Raw genomic sequence first — 17,928 nt, forward strand, 5'->3', positions numbered from 1 at the left:
TGAGACTTGAAGAAGGCTAAAAATGAAAGATTTTTCATACTTTCAGCTTTACTATCTGTTTGACTTAGCTTCTTTCACACATGTCCATTTGAGTTTAAATTTGTTGTGTTGGATTCTAGACTCACTTTTGATTTAGGTTCATGAGCATACTTTTTAGAACTTTGAGCTAGATGAAGTTCAAGTTGGAAATTAGTAATGAATTTGACTTATGCAACTACACTTTGTGCTTTTTAGTGCCAAATCATCTAGTCCAATGAGTAAACAAGAACTTTGCATATATAAATAAGAAACTCTTTTATATTCACTTTGAATTAATAAGAATTGATGATTTTTTGTTTATGAATGTCTTCTTATTCTATAAAATTTTATTTTTTAAAGTTAACTTTAATGGGAGTATTTCTTCCTGACTTACAGAGGAAAAATGATTAAGAAACTAAAACTTTCTCAAGTTTCTCAATAAAAATTTGGAGGCAATCATTTATACAAGAAATATTCATTTGAGGAGTTAGTAGATTGATTTACTTACAAATGTTTTGTTTTTATAATTTATTTTATATATTATTACTATAAAAAAATTTATACCTACACATGTATCTACATTTTTACAAGACTAAAAAAAATGAAGAAAATCCTTCATGAGACTTTATCTTTTCCTTTCTTTTTAGTCATGGTTTTGTTGGCTGGATGTCCATCTAACATCCTAAAATAAGTTAGGTTTAATGTCTCCGTAGGTCCCTATTTTGGTCATGAATGTCAAATAGGTCCTCTTTCTTTTCGGCGTTTCAATTGAGTCCTTGTTTTTGTAAAATTGAATCAATTACAGGCCTGCCGTTAAATTGGACAAACGGCCGTTACAGTATTGGTTACGTGGCACGGTTCATTGCAATTACTATTCAGACATGGCATTTAAAATGATTTTTGTATTAAATAATTGGTATGCATAGATGTATATTAAGTTTTGGGTAAGGGCAAACTAGGAAATTTGAAAAAATTAAAGGGCAAGACGGCGATGAAGATTGCCCGAGATTTTGAAGAGGCCCTGCGCGGCTTAGGGCTGATGGGATTGACAGCTGCAAAAACCCCCCTCTCATGGGGTCGATCGGTGGTGGCCAGGACCGAGTTACCGCGAAGTAATCCCGGAAGGGCAAGTCCGGTTGAAAGCGTCGGGTCGGTGAGGCGTGACAGTGCGACGGAGGCGGGCCGGTGTGAGGCGAAAATTATAGTGGCACCACTTGAGGATGGCGGATTTAAGGGCGAGGTTGGGGATGAGGGTGGAGAAATCGGGGGTAGTGCCGTCGGGGAGTTGTGGTGTAAAGTTGAGATTTTTACAGGCTTCGACGGAGGAGCGTTCGAAGGAGTGGCCGGAGGAGACGATGATGGGGTCGAACATGAGGGAACGGGAAACGGGGCAGAGGAACTCATCTGGGGGGTTTGGATTTTGGGTTTGGTTTTAGTGTGAAAGAAGATTTTCTTCCATTTGAGCTTGGGAGTTGCAGTGGTGTTTATCGGTTCTGAATCTTTTGATGTTTTCTTTGGTGACGATGGTCATTTCTTGTGGATGGTGAGCTTCAGCGATTGTTGAATCTCCATGGATGGTTGAGGCTGTGCCCTCTCTCACACCGTTGAATGTGAGAGAGTTAATCGGAGGTTGTCATTGGAGTTCCAAGGATATAAGAACATTGAGCTGATGATGTTACTGAGGTTAGTGTTTTTTGGGCTTGCAGACGTTGAAGAGTATAGGGTTTTGTGAGTGAAATGATGATTTGGTGTTGGGAGAGAGAGATTGGATTCCTTTGCTTTTGGAAAATCTGCCCAATTGGAAAGGGGTTAAAGGCAAAGTTAAGAACTTGTATGAGCAGTGATGATGATATGAAGAAACATCTTCAACATCAATGCAATGAGCACTGCATTAGCCTGTCATTATAATCAATCAGTATACTCTTCAGAAGTCCATCTAACCAAATTTTCTTTGTTTTTAGTTTTTTATAGGAAACAAAAGTCAAGAGAAATCCCAAAAGGAAGAACAAGTAAAGTTCAAGTCTTTCACTGGAAAGAAGCATACGTTAATGGATTGATCCTTAATGTAATTTATGGATTTTTAGAAGCATGGTTCTGGGAGTTTTCGTCTTTCTTCAAAACATACTACCTTTGCCTATTGTTTGAAATAAATATATAAAATTCTCCAACAACATCACTCCCTTAATTCGAACAAAATTTTCCATGAACCCTAAAACTCATATTTCCCCCTTCGAGTTCCAAATTTCAGAGAAGAATGGGGCTTTCAGCAGGATTTCCCTACTTTGCCCTTACTGAAATTATATTATTACCACTCTGTATACATCATTTCTTAATTCAAAAATTAAAAAATAAAATTAAACCACGTTTTTAATGCCACGTATATTAAATCTACACTGTCACCATGTCACGTACTACCCTCACTCACGGTGTTTGATCAATTTGACGGAAGGCCTGTAATTGATTCAATTTTACAAAAACAAGGACTCAATTGATACGCCGAAAAGAAAGAGGACCTATTTGAAATTCATGACCAAAATAAGAGCCTACGGAGACATTAAACCAATAAGTTAATAGCTTACAACTCATGTTCTCCCATTTTTTACATAACATTTCTAGTTTTACTTTTTTATCTGACCTTAAACTCCAGGTTCCATCTAAACAACAGAGCTAAATGTGCAGGAAAAAAAAAGTTTTTAAATAATAGCAGAAGCAAACACGTACGTAATAAATATGCATTAAAATGGTTTCTTTGAATTATCAGAAATGATATATATTTTTTGACATAACACACCAACCTATGTTGTCAGTATAGAACAAAAATGACGGGTGTAAGGTAACTCACATGGTGGGGTTTGAATCCCTTTATCTATTTTCTCATCACCTTATTTGGTATAACCCCATCAAGTTTGCTCAAGCTTTGATTTTAAATATTACGTTCATTTTAATTTTAGTTGAGTTACACTTTTGGTTTAATATTTCTTTTTCAGAAAGTACGACTTCTAAGGTTATTTAACATCTTTTCTACTTTAAAACGTGATTTTTTTTTATTATTATCGCACTCATATGCTCAGTTAATTTGAACTGGTAATCTTTAAGTTCAAGTTTGAGTAGATGCAATGAATGTTAACTCGTTTTTCCTCAACTTTATTATATGTTTACTTTTAATTATAATAATATAAAAGTATTTTTTATTAATCAATTTATAAATTTAAATTTGTAAATGCTTATCTAAAAACAAGCATCTCATTGGTAAATATCAACAGCAATCATTGATGTACTCTGTAACTGCATTTTAATGGCCAAGAAAGTATTCTCGTCGTTACAATGAAACTAATTTCAAGGCAATTATTTTATTCTTGCAACTTAGCTTCTGGCTTTTTTTAAGCGTAGTTTAAGGTTTTCTTAAAAAATATAAGAATTTTATAATAAAATATTTGTAATCTTTTTTATTGTAATAAATCTATATATATGTGAAATAATGAATATTGAATAGTGTGTGAAAGTATTGATGATAAAATAGTAATTAATGTTGTCTTTAATTTTGAAAATTACAAAAAGAAATCTTAAGAACAACACTCGGAAAGTAACCAATGTATAACAATTTTTGTGTTTGTCATGAATCAACGTGTCGAAATGATGGCGAAAATTGTTGTTAAAAGTAAGTTCTAAGAACATACCATCTGTTTTCGTTTCGATCAATTGATGGAAAATAGAGAACTGCAAAAAAGAGAGAAAAAAAAAGTAGAAATTGGAAAGTGAATAATAAATAAAATAATTTATTTGTGATTAATATTTTATTTTATTTTATTTATTATTTTAATAATATTTTTAGTCAATTATTATTCTCGTTATTACAATATATATTTTTATTTATTATCATATTTAATTTAAAATCTTACAAAATATTTAATTTCTTATTGATACATAGCTTAACCTTATTCAACATAGAAACAATTAATAATGTATTTAAGGTGTTTTTCATAGACAAACAAGCAAGATGTCTTTCCAACAAACAATCACCATAAATTTAGGATAATTTTGGTCTGAAATACCTTATATTAATAATTAATAATAATAAAACTTAATTAGGTTTCAAGGTACATTTATAAACATTAAATTGAGTTCTTATAATTTTTTATGATTTAATAAATTTATAATTTTTAATTGAGTTTTTATTTTTAAATTCTTTTATTAAATAAATTATATGAGTGTTAAGTGATTGATATGATGGTTATTTTAATTTTGTTGAGTTGTCGTCGTCACATTTATAAAATTATAAAATAATATAGGGTGATAAATCAGTAAGGTAATAACAATACTTAAAGTTACATCACTTTATTAATATACAAGTTTAATAATAAAATTCAATTAAAAAATATAAATTTATTAAAAATTTAATTAAAAATTTCCAAATTTATTACGAATTTTAAACATAATTAAACTTAATAATAATTGTATCGTACTTAGGGTAGACAGTTTGGTCCATCCACTCAGGGTCGTTGGGTTCATCCGCTACGGTTAACCGGGTTAAAAATTGGGCTGTAATTGGGCCAGCACTTAAGCTATTATTGTGCCAATAGTCCAGCAGGTGATAAAATCAAAGAATATCTAATTTAAGATATTGATAAGCAGGTTATAAACAACCAACCGAATTTTCAAGTAATATGTTTATATCTTATTATGTTTATATTTTATTGGGCTTATATCAGCTCAGGATCATGAGGTAAATTATAAATACAAAGTCAGAGCCGAAAGCCAGGTACGTTTTATTCACGCTCAATTCATATTCCAATATGTTTCACTCACACTCACCCCATTCTCAAATACTCAAGTAGTGACAATTGTTCACTAAGCATTCAATTAAGAGCCAACACTCTTCAAATCGCACGCCTAACTTGGGCGTTGGAGTGCCTTTTGCAGGTACCTCCTCCCTCATCCAGAAGGAGACCGATCGGTCTACACCAATACCGATCAGACAACAACAGTAGATTGAAGGTGACCGAGCGGTCCAGATTGAAGAAAACCCATATGGTGATCGCGAGGAGCATGGAGGAGCAGCAGACCACCAAAGATTTGATAGCTCAATTGCAAGCACAACTGCAAGCACATGCTCGAGCACAACAGGAGATGTAGCAGAAGCATGAAGAAGAGATTGTGACGCTAAGGGCCGAACGGACCCGTCAACAACAGTTCGAGCAGCCCTCCGCGTCATCGGCCCAACGGGGTCATGACGACGAAAATAATGAAACACATCCCAGTCAGGACTGATCTCATCGTACCAATCCGAACGGAAACCCAAATGGTAATCCGAACGGTAACCCATATGGCAATCCGAACGGTAACCCACATGGCCAAGCGCCCCACCTTTGCAAATTATTAGACCGACCGGTCTACTACCTTTCACGACAACAATCATGCAGGCACCCATGTCGGAGAAAGCTACTCCCACATTTGACAAGTATGACGGCTCAACCGACCCAGATGATCACATGAGAGCATTCGTCAATGCAATGACATTTTACTCCAACAGTGACCCGGTCCTGTGTAGAGCCTTTTCACTATCGCTAAGGGGAGAAGCATTAACATGGTATAACACCCTTCCCCCAAACACAGTGGATTGCTTTGTCAATGTACAAACCCTTTTTGAGCGGCAATATGCATCTAGTTGGATACAAGAGTTCACACCCGCGGAGTTGGTAAATACCAAACAGGAGAAAGATGAATCTCTAAAAGCCTTCATGCAAAGGTACAACGAAACCGCTCAGCGAGTCAGGGATATCAATCATACCTTCATCATCAGCAACCTGCCTTCCTACTTAAAAGCAGGATATTTTTCGAAAAATTTATACGCCAAACTCCCTAAAACCATGGATGAGCTCCAAGAGAGGGTGGCGGAGTTTATTCGTATTGAAGATATAAGGCAATCCCAAAAAAAGCAACAACAAGAAACCTCTGAGGGAAATAAGAAAGAAGGAAAACGATCGTTCAATGGGGATCCTCCTCAAAAGGATCCTATGTGTCTCCCCAGATTTAATGACTATACCACCCTCAATGCACCAAGGGCTAAGGTTCTCGAGGAAGCTCTCAATGCTGAACTTCTCACACTCCGAGAAAAGGCCACTCCCAAGAGCGCTTCTGCGAGGAAGAGCTGCAATTTCCATCTGAACCGCGGCCATACTACAGAAGAATGCAATATACTGAAAGATGAAATAGAAAGGCTTATCCGAGGAGGCCATCTGCAACAATTCATAAAAAAAGAAAGAAACCAAACAAGAAGTCCTACTAGAGAAATCGGACGGTCCCATCAAAAGACCGAACGGGGACATAGGCACAACCGCAACCGCAGTCGCAGTTGTGAACGTGACCGATCGGTTCGCAGGTACATCAATACCATTTCTGGAGGTTTTGCTGGAGGAGGAACATCATCGTCAGCAAGGAAAAGGCACCTGAGGAGACTCAAAACCGTTCACATGGTGGATAGAAAGTCTCGATCTTTACCACCAATTACCTTCATTGATGAGGACTTCCATGCCCCTCAAGATGATCATATAGTCATTACAGCCGAGATATCTCGTTGTGTTATTAGCAAGGTGTTAGTCGATCAGGGTAGCTCGATCAACATCTTGTATTGGAAGACATTCTTACAAATGGATTTGTCTGAAGATGCCATATGCCCATTTAATGAGCAAATTGTGGGATTCATAGGAGAAAGAGTCAATACTCACGGATACTTAGACTTGAGGACTCAGCTTGGAATGGATAGAGAAGCGAAAGAATTCAGAATAAGATTCCTGTTAGTAGAAGCTCATACTCCATATAACGCTCTGTTGGGACAACCTTGTTTGAATGCTTTCGGATCTGTGGTCTCTACCCCACATTTAGCCTTGAAATTCCCGTCAGATAAGGGTACCATATGCACTGTACGGGCAGATCAACGGACAACTCGAGAATGCTATAATGCTAGCTTAAAAGTCACACCCTTCGTTCCCCCTCAAACTGACAGAGGAGCAGAAATAACTACTAGTTAAACTCGACATCTTGCTAAAAGAACTTATTGGCTCAAAGAAAAAACTATCCATAGACTAGGAAAAGAGACTCATATCAAATTTTACTTCAGTTAAACATTATTGTCATGTTTTATTAAAACATTTGTTCTTTTTTCTTTAAAGTTGTTTTGTTGAAGCAAATACGCTCGACCAATTTTTTGTTTAAACAAAGTTATCAAATATTCGGCCACTTGGCTTCTACTGTTTGGCTTTCCGGGGCCTCAAGTAGTAAGGTATTCGGCCATCCGGCCTCACAAATGTTCGGTCATTCGACCTCTAACGCTCGGCCATCCGGCCTCACAGGTGCTCGGTCATTCAGCCTCTAACGCTCGGCCATCCGGCCTCATAGGTGCTTGGTCATTCGACCTCTAACGCTCGGCCAACCGGCCTCACAGGTGCTCGGCCATTCGGCCTCTAACGCTCGGCCATCCGGCCTCACAGGTACTCGGCCATCCGGCCTCACAAGTGCTCACTCATTCGTCCTCTATTGTTCAGCCTTCCGTGACCTTAAGTATTCAGGTATTCGGCCGTTCGACCTCACAGGTACTCGACCATCAGCTCTCACAGGTATTCAGCCACTCGGCCTCTACCGTCCGTCCACCATGGCGTCAAGTGTTCAGGCATTCAGCCGCTCGGCCTCACAGATTTCGTCTACTGGGAGATTCTTTAGGAACTCCTGGGCCACGAATGGTCACTCACGTCTACTGGGAGATTCTCCAGGAACTCCTGGGCCACAGACGGTCATTAACGTCTACTGGGAAGTTCTTCAGGAACTCTTGGACCACGGACGATCACTCACGTCTACTAGGAAGTTCTTCAGGAACTCCTGGGCCACGGACGGTCACTCTTGTCTACTGGGAAGTTCTCTAGGAACTCCTAGGCCATAGACGGTCACTCTCGTTTACAGGGAAGTTCTCTAGGAACTCCTGGGCCAAAAACAAAGAGCTGAGGAACAGTCACTCTCATTCGAGCATCTTTAACAGAGCGGTCTCCCCTGCTTGGCTATTCGACCTTATAAAATGGGTTAGTCTAGAGGTTTACATTCTTTTGACAGTTCATATTAAGTTGTTATTTTACCTCATAACAGGTAAGCTGGATAATATCAGTCACTGATCAAATGGGAAAAAGTTCTAAAAAGGACTCCCATCATTTACCGCTCGGTTCATGGCAAAGTTCGAAAGGAGAACTCATAAATCCCGCCGCAGGTGAAGAACGACTAAAAACAGCCTCCCTCAAACCCATAAGTCCTATAGTTAACTACGACTAAAGTCGAACCCTTAACTCAGACTTGGGGGGCATATGTATCGTACCTAGGGTAAACCGTTCGGTCCATCCACTTAGGGCCGTTGGGTCCATCCGCTACGGTTAACCGAGTCAAAGATTGGGCCGCAATTGGGCCAACACTTAAGCTATTATTGGGCCAATAGTCCAACATGTGATAAAATCAAAGAATATCTAATTAAAGATATTGATAAGCAGGTTATAAACAACCAACCGGATTTTCAGGTAATCTGTTTATATCTTATTCTGTTTATATTTTATTGGGCTTATATCAGTTTAGGATCCATGAGGTAAATTATAAATACAAAGCCAAGGCCGAAAGCCAGGTATGTTCTATTCACGCTCAATTCATACTCCAATACGTTTCACTCACACTCACCCCATTCTCAAATACTCAAGTAGTGAGAATTGTTCACTAAGCATTCAATTAAGACCAACACTCTTCAAATCGCACGCCTAACTTGGGCATCGGAGTGCCTTTGCAGGTACCTCCTCCCTCGTCCAGGAGATCGGTTGATCTACACTAATACCGATCGGACAACAACAATAAATTAGAGGTAACCGAGCGGTCTAGATTGAAAAAAGGCAGACGATCCAGACGTTTGATAGCGGGAGAAACACGTCAATAGGTTAGTCTCTCGATCTCGAAAATATTTGCAAAAACAATAATGAAAATATAGTATAAGATTTGTTGATTAGAATTAGAAAGAAGAGAAGAGAAAATAAAGAAAGAGAGGAACAAAATATGCCCAAAAAAGCATTTAGGAACAGCAAGCAACGAAGCTAAGCCAATGAGAGGATTCTTTCAAACCCTAATCTCTTCAGCATCCCGAATATCCATCTTCACCAAAATATAAATAAAGGAATGAATAAATAAATAAACTCACCTAGCGCCATCATTCTAACTCACAAAAGACAAAATCTCCAGAACCTCCTCAATAATGGTTTCTTTAAGATTATATTCGCAATGACTTTGCGAACGATTTTTTTATAAATTATTTATTCCAATTTTCTATATTTATTTTATTTATATTTTTCTTTTTTGTTCAATTAATTATTCATGATTTTAAAATTTTATTGTTTTACATATGTTTTTAAAAAGTATGCCTTTTGTTAACTATTCCTTTTATGTATCTAAGTTTAAGAGGATGTTTGAGAACAACTTCTTTATTTAAATATCTGTTTTTTTCAAAAGAAAAGCGACAAATGATTATTTTCTAAAGAAATTATTTGTACTAAACATATAATTATACTAGTCAATTATTGTTGGATTAAGTGAAAAGAATGTTTAAGCACTAATTAAGAGTTTGATTACATGGAGTATTCTCTTAAGAAATTATACATTTTTCTTATCACAAACAATCATATTTAAATTGTTAAGTACGTTTTGATCAATAAAAAATAGAATTAATCTCTTCTTAAAATTTTAGTCTAATTTAATCTTTAATTTTAAAAATACATGTATTTAGTCTTTTAAGTTAAATTTTGTTAAATCTTATGGTAACATTTTAATTGTTTGACATATTAATTTTATGATAACATTTAAATTGTTTATATAAATATTAAATATTATTATTAAAAATATTTAAAATATCAAATAAATTTTAACAAAATTTGATTTAAATAATTAAATTTATTTACTTTTTAAATTAAAACATAAAATTAAACTAAAATTAAAAAAAGATATAATATTTACTAAAACTTAAACTTAAAAAAAACGTATAAAATACGGTAGAACTAGAACCAAACATTTTAATATAAAAGTTTGAATTGAGAACTACTCTAGATAAAAAAAAAAGAACTATTATGTTCTTAAGGAGTTGATAATATGTATAATGGCGCATCCCATTGTAACTATTACGTGTAATATATAATCCAAACATGTAAACTACAGATTGTTTATCGTGTAAAAAATATTAATGGTCGTTGTAAAAAAATATTATATATATAAATATATAGATATATATATAAATATATAGATATATTTATATATATATATAAATATATATATATATAGATATATATATATATATATATATATATATATATATATATATATATATATATATATATATATATATATATATATATATATATATATATATATATATATATATATATATATATATATATATATATATATATATATATATATATATATATAAAAGAGTAAAATAAGTGAAAGAAAATTGATGGGAGTGATTGGCACGTGCCAATAGCACAATCTGAAAACAGAGATACTTGGAAAAAAAAAACACAAAAATAGGTTAGAGTTGGGCATTCACTTTCTTTGTTTGATTGAGTCCCACCTTTGAAAAGCAGTGTACCACAAAGAAGGAACATGCATGGCCCCACTTTCTCTCTCTCTCTCTGTGAACAAAGTGTAGTACTATGCTACTACTACCTTCCATCATTAACTTCTTCCCACTCATTCAAATGCCAAAAATCAAAAAGAGAAAGCAAAAGCTAACCATAACTATCTCCAACACCACTTTAGTTCCCCAGTCAGTCACACACAGCCCCTTCCCTAGACAGAGAAACTCAAACTCACTTCTATTCTATTCTAGTGAGAGAGAAAAACACACACCAACAAAATAAACAACTAAAAGGAATAAAAAACAAAAGCACCCCTCTTCAACCTTTTATTTTTCTCTTCTTGCTTCATCTTCCAATCTTCTCCCACCATTCTAGTTTCTTTCACACCTTCTCAGTCAAGACAGACACTTTTCTTGTTTCTGTTCTGCACGGTGAAGAAGCTCTGAGTTCAGTTGTGAAAGGAGACAGTATAGTGAAGAGGAGGGAAAACAAAAGGATACCCATTGTTTTTCTTCATCATTTCAATGGTGGGTCTCTATCCCTTCTGCCTATTATGCTTTTGGGTGCCTAGATCTCTCTTTGTTTCATCATTTTTTTCCCTCTTTGTTTTCTTTTGTTTGACGTGTTTTGGGTCATGGTTTTCCAATGGAAACAAAATAGAAGATTGGGAGTTTTTACATTTTTTACATTTCTCCATCTCTTGTTGTCTTTATTTTTTTGGTTCTTCTCTCTCTATCTTCTGTATGTTTCTTATTTCCTCTGAAGTTGAGGTTTCTTGCTCAAAGGTTTGTACTTTGAGATTATCTTATCAACGGGGCTGTGTCTGATTGTCAGGCATCAATTCCACCATTTCATCATATTTGCTCTGATTAACTATGTTTTCCCACTTCAAATCAATTTTCAAACTTTAACAATTTAAGCTCCTTTATATTCTGTGTTATGCTGCGTGTTTAGTATTGGGAAATAGAATTTACAGACGGCTTTGTTTTTATGTTGTCTATGATTTCTTGTGCTTGATGTTTCAAGCTATTAAATTGAGCTTTCTACATTTGTCGTTTCTCTGTGGATCCAATTTATAATGCTGTTTATGCTTTCCGCAGCTACCACTAGTCACTACCAAGAAGAATAAGACTACTTTATTCTTTCATTCCATGTTCTTGTTATTTTACTCGGTTCCCGGCTTTTTCACTTGATAATTGGTTTTAAATTAAAAATACACAGTAATTCAAGTTGAGTGAATCTTCTGTTAAGTTAGTTCTTTGCTGAATTTGCAGGGTTTTCTTAACTAGAAGTCATTGTTTGATGATATGTGATATTGGGATATGGAGAGGGTTGCAGAGCCAAAGGTACTTCCTCGGTCTTTGCCTGTTCTGGTTGAGGTATCTAATGCGCACACTGCTGCAATGAGAGAAGCTGGTCAAAGACTAAATGCGCAGGATGTTTCGGGTGTGCGAGGGATTCCATCAAGAGAAGGGAATCAGTTTTCAAAGTCACGAGATGGCCCCATGACACGTCTTGCCTCCATCAGAGAAGTGGCTCAGTTATCAAATGCACGAATAGTTTTGGTTAGAGAGGATATGGGGTTCGATACACGGTCCTGTCAAGAGCCTCCCTCCCCTGTTCCTACAAGAACGTGGAAAGGAAAGAGCTCTTTACCTGAAGCCGTAGAACTTGTGCCTGATATTCAGACATTGAAGGGTAGCAATGATTCTTTTGGGGAAACTGGTCCAAGTTCGTTTGCTGGTGCAAGTCATCCCCCAGAACCTGTTGATACTGATCTTATGAGAACGGTTTATGTGCCAATAGGTCAAACCAAATCCGAGGCAGCATGTTTGATGAAGAGTGTGTCCTTGAAGGGTTCTGGTCCTTTCTTAGAAGATCTTTCAATTTGTGTTCCTGCCAAGAAACAAAGCATGGCTGTTGTTTCTCCTGCAGAAAGCCTGGTTGATGAGTCAAATGTGACGCATAACATACCCTCGCCACTTTCGGGTGCTCGTGCATCTCAGAATACCGAGAACTCTCCTACTGCTCCAGATTCTGAGGAGAAAGAATGTGTTTGGGATGCATCTTTGCCTCCAAGTGGTAATGTTAGTCCCCTTAGTAGTATTGATAGTACTAGTGTTGTCAGAACAATGAGCATCGTTAATAGTTGTGCAAGTACATACCGGAGTGATGCAGTCACTAGTGATGGCATGCTTAGTTTGGACAGGAATTGTGATAGCACTAAAGGAAGTGTTAGAGGGGATTCACTGGAGAGTGCAAAAACTAGTGCTAGCCGAGCAAGTGATAGCAGTGGCCTCAGTGATGACAGCAACTGGAGTAACATAACTGGCAGTGCCAACAAGCCACACAAAGGAAATGATCCTAGATGGAAGGCTATCCTTGCCATCCGAGCACGGGACGGAATTCTTGGCATGAGTCACTTCAGGTTACTCAAACGACTTGGTTGTGGTGATATTGGAAGTGTGTATCTCTCAGAGCTTAGTGCAACTCGATGCTTTTTTGCAATGAAAGTTATGGACAAGGCATCCTTAGCAAGCAGAAATAAGCTGACTAGGGCTCAGACAGAAAGAGAGATATTGCAGTTGCTGGATCATCCATTTCTGCCTACTTTGTATACACATTTTGAGACCGACAGATTCTGCTGTTTGGTAATGGAATACTGTCCAGGGGGTGATCTTCACACCTTAAGGCAAAGACAACCTGGGAAACATTTCTTGGAGTATGCTGCACGGTATGCTTTGAACTTTACAGATACAAATACACATTCATTTATCAGAACTGTGAGTAGCTGCTTTCAGTTGTGAAGATCTCCTTTTTCTAGTCTGTGACCTTTATGTATTCATCTGTATTTTGATTGTTGATTCCTTTCATATTTTGTGCTGTTGATGATACTATACACGATGATTATATTTTTCTTAACAATTATGCAGAGGACATTGTTGATTTTCCAATGGTGCTATAAATGTTAAAGTCATATGGTTCTGCTGCAGTATGAAAATTGAGACATAGCCGCTTATATAAAGTAGGTTGGCTAGATAATAAATTAGCTTTAGTGACATTGCCAGAATGCTCTTGCATTAACGATAGGTATAAAGCAGAAGAATTTGCTGCATTGAAGGTCTTCTCCAGGTCTGCTATAGGCCGAGATAATTCAGACTGCTAGGATGCCATGAACAATACTAATGTGTTAAAAAGCTTGTTTTTCCTTTTTCACCTTTCTTTTTTCCTGAATTGGATTAAATTTTCCTAGTTCTGGTTTTCCTTATATAAAAAATAAGGTAACAGCACATTGATGCTGTAACTATTCTTATATTAGTGGCTTTATATGAAATGCTAGGTTGTTCAATAGCATGCAGAGTCACTTCTCTTTGAAGTCTGAAACAATAGGAAGGTATTAAAACATCCTAATCAGTGTATAATACAATTAGCAAATATGTATGTTTCTACATGAGTGGTGCTTTTTGGAAAATGTAATTTTCCTTTCCTGTTTTGACTAATAAAATGCTTGTCATGCTGTGTAGCTTTTATGCAGCAGAGGTTCTGCTGGCACTTGAATATCTTCACATGCTTGGAGTGGTGTACAGAGACCTTAAACCTGAAAACGTACTGGTCCGAGATGATGGTCACATAATGCTCTCAGACTTCGATCTTTCTCTCAGATGTGCTGTTTCACCTACCCTTATAAGAAATATTGACGGGGATCCCTCCAAACGAGCTGGTGGCGCATTCTGTGTGCAGCCGGCTTGTATCGAGCCTTCATCGGTATGCATCCAGCCTTCATGTTTCATGCCTCGCCTTTTTGCTCAGAAAAATAAGAAGTCACGGAGGCCTAAAGCAGATCCAGGCCTGCAATCCAGCACACTTCCTGAGCTTGTTGCAGAACCAACAACTGCTCGGTCCATGTCTTTTGTGGGCACTCACGAATACCTTGCTCCCGAAATCATCAAAGGAGAAGGTCATGGAAGTGCTGTAGATTGGTGGACATTTGGGATTTTCTTGCATGAACTATTATACGGTAAAACCCCTTTCAAAGGCTCAGGAAACCGCGCGACCCTTTTCAACGTAGTAGGCCAGCAGCTCAGATTTCCGGAGTCACCGGCCACCAGTTATGCGAGCCGTGATCTCATCCGCTGCCTGCTGGTGAAGGAGCCGCAGCACCGGCTGGGAGTGAAGAGGGGTGCGACTGAGATCAAACAGCACCCGTTCTTTGAAGGCGTGAACTGGGCGTTGATCAGGTGCAGCACTCCACCAGAAGTTCCAAGAGCAGTTGAATGTGATGTTGTAGCAGCAAAGTTTGAAGCAGTTGATAGTGTTGGGGTTGGCATGAACAATAGTAGTAAGAGGATGGGAGGTAATAATGAGATGAAGTCTGGGGGTAAATATCTGGACTTTGAGTTCTTTTAGTTTTTGATTCTTCAATCTACATTTGTATTGTGTTTCTTCCATGTTCAGTTAATTTTACAAGAGATGCACAGTGCATCGTTATCATGTTGTTTCATTTTAGTCACACTTACCAGAATTCCATTTCAGTTGGAAATGATACCACCTTATATTCAGAGGGTAATACAGCAATTCTTATAGATAACTCATCATTCGATGTCTCAATACAAAATCAATCTACATATTTCTTCTGTTATTCCTTCGAATCTCAACTATTGTTATTTAGAATGTTTTGCATATTGCCACACTGTTCATTCATTATTAGAAGACGAACGAGGTTGACAGTGGCAACTCCTACGTTGTCATCTTATCATGCATCGCCACATGGTAAACATGGATGAGAATGAAGATTAAGAAATTGTGACAAGCCATGACGATATCATAGTGTAATAAACTGTTAGTAGATCACAGTGAAGTAACCCTCAACATAATAAAACAATTTTCTTCACTATTAACAGAAAAAATAAATATTAGGTTGTAACGATAAAATGTGTTAGAAATTTAAAATAATACCTCATCGTGCAGAAAAAATTAACTGTAAAATAAACATTTATCATTTACGATTTTATCTGTCTTAAAAATTAATAATAAAATGACAAACTAGGCAAATGGACTATCCCTCCCGACTCATCTTTCTCCAGTAGATATTTAGGTTGGACCTTCTCGGGCCCAAATAATACCAGAATTAGATTTTAAAAATTCAACCTAATTCGTATTGGGCTGATCGAAGCAGCCCATCAAGTGTGTCCATTTCTACATAAGAGAAGAATGAATAAAAAAGTATCACCCAAAAAGAAAAAAGGGCGAATATATTTTGATTATTTGAATGAGGAAGAGATTAGACAAGAAGGGTGAAAACTTGGGACAAGGAAGAGAAATAAGAGGAAAAAATAAGTAAACTATCATTTAAAATTAAATCATAAAATTTAATTTAAAAAAATGATGAAAAAATAACGTTTATGAATTAAATTTTAATTTATAGAAAATCTTGATTTTTATAAATACCTGTTAAAAGTTTTTTCTAAATTAGAAGGAAGAGCATAATATAATAATATTTTTAGCTAAGTACGTGAATTGTTACAATTTAATAAAAGATATTTATTTTTATCGGACTTTTGAAAGGGATGTGTGATAGATAGTAAAATCTTAGCAGTAATTTTAAGAGTTAGTCAGAATGAGAATTTTTTTTTATAGGAGAGATTCATGTTTGCAAAAGATTCACTAATGTTCAAGTGAATAAAGTTTAAGATTTTTATAAATATATTAAGTATGAGTGGTTATAAAATGAATATTGTTTGAGAAATACTAATTATATTTATAATTATATTTATAAGATCAATATAGATTATAGAATTATTTTTCATTCGAATAATATTTATCTCCAACATATAATAATATAATTAATAATAAGTTAGGGGAGATAGTAAAAGTGATATAAATCAAGTAGCAATAACAGGGTAAAATCGGCATTGATTATAATACAATTTAAGTTTTCATTTCATTCCCACAAAGTCCTTTGCAACAAAATACAAAAAGAAAAAGGGGGAAAGACAATAAAATCGTAAAATAAAGTTGAAGAAGAAATTTCACTCAATCTCTTTGCAGCAATTTTAAGAAATTGACGATTTAATTTATTTAGGTAAACAATATATGGATTTATATTTTTGTTTAATGTAATACTCTTGGTTGTCTTTTGGGGTCACAAAGTTTCACTCATATCAAATTATCCTTTTTGTCAATAGTTTTCAAAGCATTTCCTAGAGTTTACATTGGTTCAGTACTTTTAATTTGGATAATAGTACAAAACACGTTATGCTTTCATGTTTTAGATGAATCGGAAAGGAAAACTTAAAAGAAAGAACTATTATGCTTTGGCCCCTTTAACATAACAAATAAAGAAAGAATAAATAACTTAAAAAGAAAAATGAGAAAATAAGAAAGAGAACAACAAAGAAAAGAAAAGGTGATGTGATTCAATATTCACTAAATGAAGATTTAAACTTTGTAAATGAGAAAACATGATATCTTTTACAATTTGCGTAATCATATTTGAACCTAAAACTTGATGTGAATTAGAAAAACCTTTCCATACAAATAGGTTGGTCCTAACGGGTTATGGGAAACAATGATATGGAATAAAGTTTAGTTATCTTTCTCTATCATTTACAAATTTTCTTTAAGTTTTATCCTTTTTAAAATTCGAAAATTTATTTCCAAAATCAGAGGACAAGAATGACTCCACCCTTATAGATAATTTAAAGCTAAGAATAATTGTCACAAAGAAATGAAAAATGAAAATAACTGAAGAGGTTAAAATGTAAAAGGAAAAAAAAAAGATAATAAGATGATAAGAAGATTATAAAAGGTCATACAAATAAAGGCGGATAATTGAAGTGAAAAGAAATAGAAGATAAAATGAAAGTGTTTTAGGTGCAAAAGATTTAATAAAAAAATAATGTTTTTAAAAGCACTAAGACCATTCCCCTCGCTTGTTTTCACAGGAGATTAATATCTTTATCGTAAGTTTGATATCAACTAATTTTAAAAAAATTCAAATGCATTTATTTTAATTTATTTAATATTTAATTTAAATAAGTTAATTCAAGTTTAATAAATTCCAAAAATCAAAGTTTATACAATATGTATATATATATATATTGTTTGCCACATAATAATCAATACCAAAAAATATGTTCGGATAAGCCAAAATAAACGTATCTTATGTTTTGAATATCATTTCATTATAAAAAAAAATTAAAATTTGTAGTTACCTATATATTTAAAGTTATAAAGTAGACAAATTTTCGCACTATTAATCTTTTTG

General features: G+C 35.2%; 2 protein-coding genes across 3 annotated transcripts; both read left to right on the top strand.

Moving 5' to 3' along the window:
* Window positions 1-5,444: 5,444 nt before the first annotated feature.
* Window positions 5,445-7,951, top strand: LOC108327183 (uncharacterized). The gene is made up of 2 exons (XM_017560915.1): window positions 5,445-7,041; window positions 7,560-7,951. Exons 1-2 carry the CDS (start codon window positions 5,445-5,447, stop codon window positions 7,949-7,951), a joined length of 1,989 nt encoding a protein of 662 aa, XP_017416404.1.
* A 2,819-nt stretch (window positions 7,952-10,770) lies between these two features.
* Window positions 10,771-15,255, top strand: LOC108329412 (serine/threonine-protein kinase D6PKL1). 2 transcript variants are annotated; one of them, XM_052873135.1, is made up of 4 exons: window positions 10,771-11,188; window positions 11,936-13,395; window positions 14,002-14,055; window positions 14,186-15,255. In XM_052873135.1, exons 2-4 carry the CDS (start codon window positions 11,984-11,986, stop codon window positions 15,066-15,068), a joined length of 2,349 nt encoding a protein of 782 aa, XP_052729095.1. In that variant the 5' UTR covers window positions 10,771-11,188; window positions 11,936-11,983; the 3' UTR covers window positions 15,069-15,255. The 2 variants fall into 2 exon arrangements, with proteins under 2 accessions (XP_052729095.1, XP_017419087.1); XM_017563598.2 differs by lacking the exon at window positions 14,002-14,055 and having other exon boundaries at window positions 10,772-11,188.
* The last annotated feature ends 2,673 nt before the right edge of the window (window positions 15,256-17,928 follow it).

Source organism: Vigna angularis, chromosome 2 (assembly GCF_016808095.1).
Source record: "Vigna angularis cultivar LongXiaoDou No.4 chromosome 2, ASM1680809v1, whole genome shotgun sequence".
NCBI classification, from domain to species: Eukaryota; Viridiplantae; Streptophyta; class Magnoliopsida; order Fabales; family Fabaceae; genus Vigna; species Vigna angularis.

Excerpts from the sequence above, each read along its gene's own strand:
- LOC108327183 (XM_017560915.1), top strand. The coding sequence starts at position 5,445 with ATGTCGGAGAAAGCTACTCCCACATTTGACAAGTATGACGGCTCAACC. Across the intron at positions 7,042-7,559 it reads AGGAGCAGAAATAACTACTA|CCTTCCGTGACCTTAAGTAT; the intron begins GTTAAACTCGAC and ends TCTATTGTTCAG.
- LOC108329412 (XM_052873135.1), top strand. The coding sequence starts at position 11,984 with ATGGAGAGGGTTGCAGAGCCAAAGGTACTTCCTCGGTCTTTGCCTGTT. Across the intron at positions 13,396-14,001 it reads TTCTTGGAGTATGCTGCACG|GTTGTTCAATAGCATGCAGA; the intron begins GTATGCTTTGAA and ends ATGAAATGCTAG. Across the intron at positions 14,056-14,185 it reads AAGTCTGAAACAATAGGAAG|CTTTTATGCAGCAGAGGTTC; the intron begins GTATTAAAACAT and ends CATGCTGTGTAG.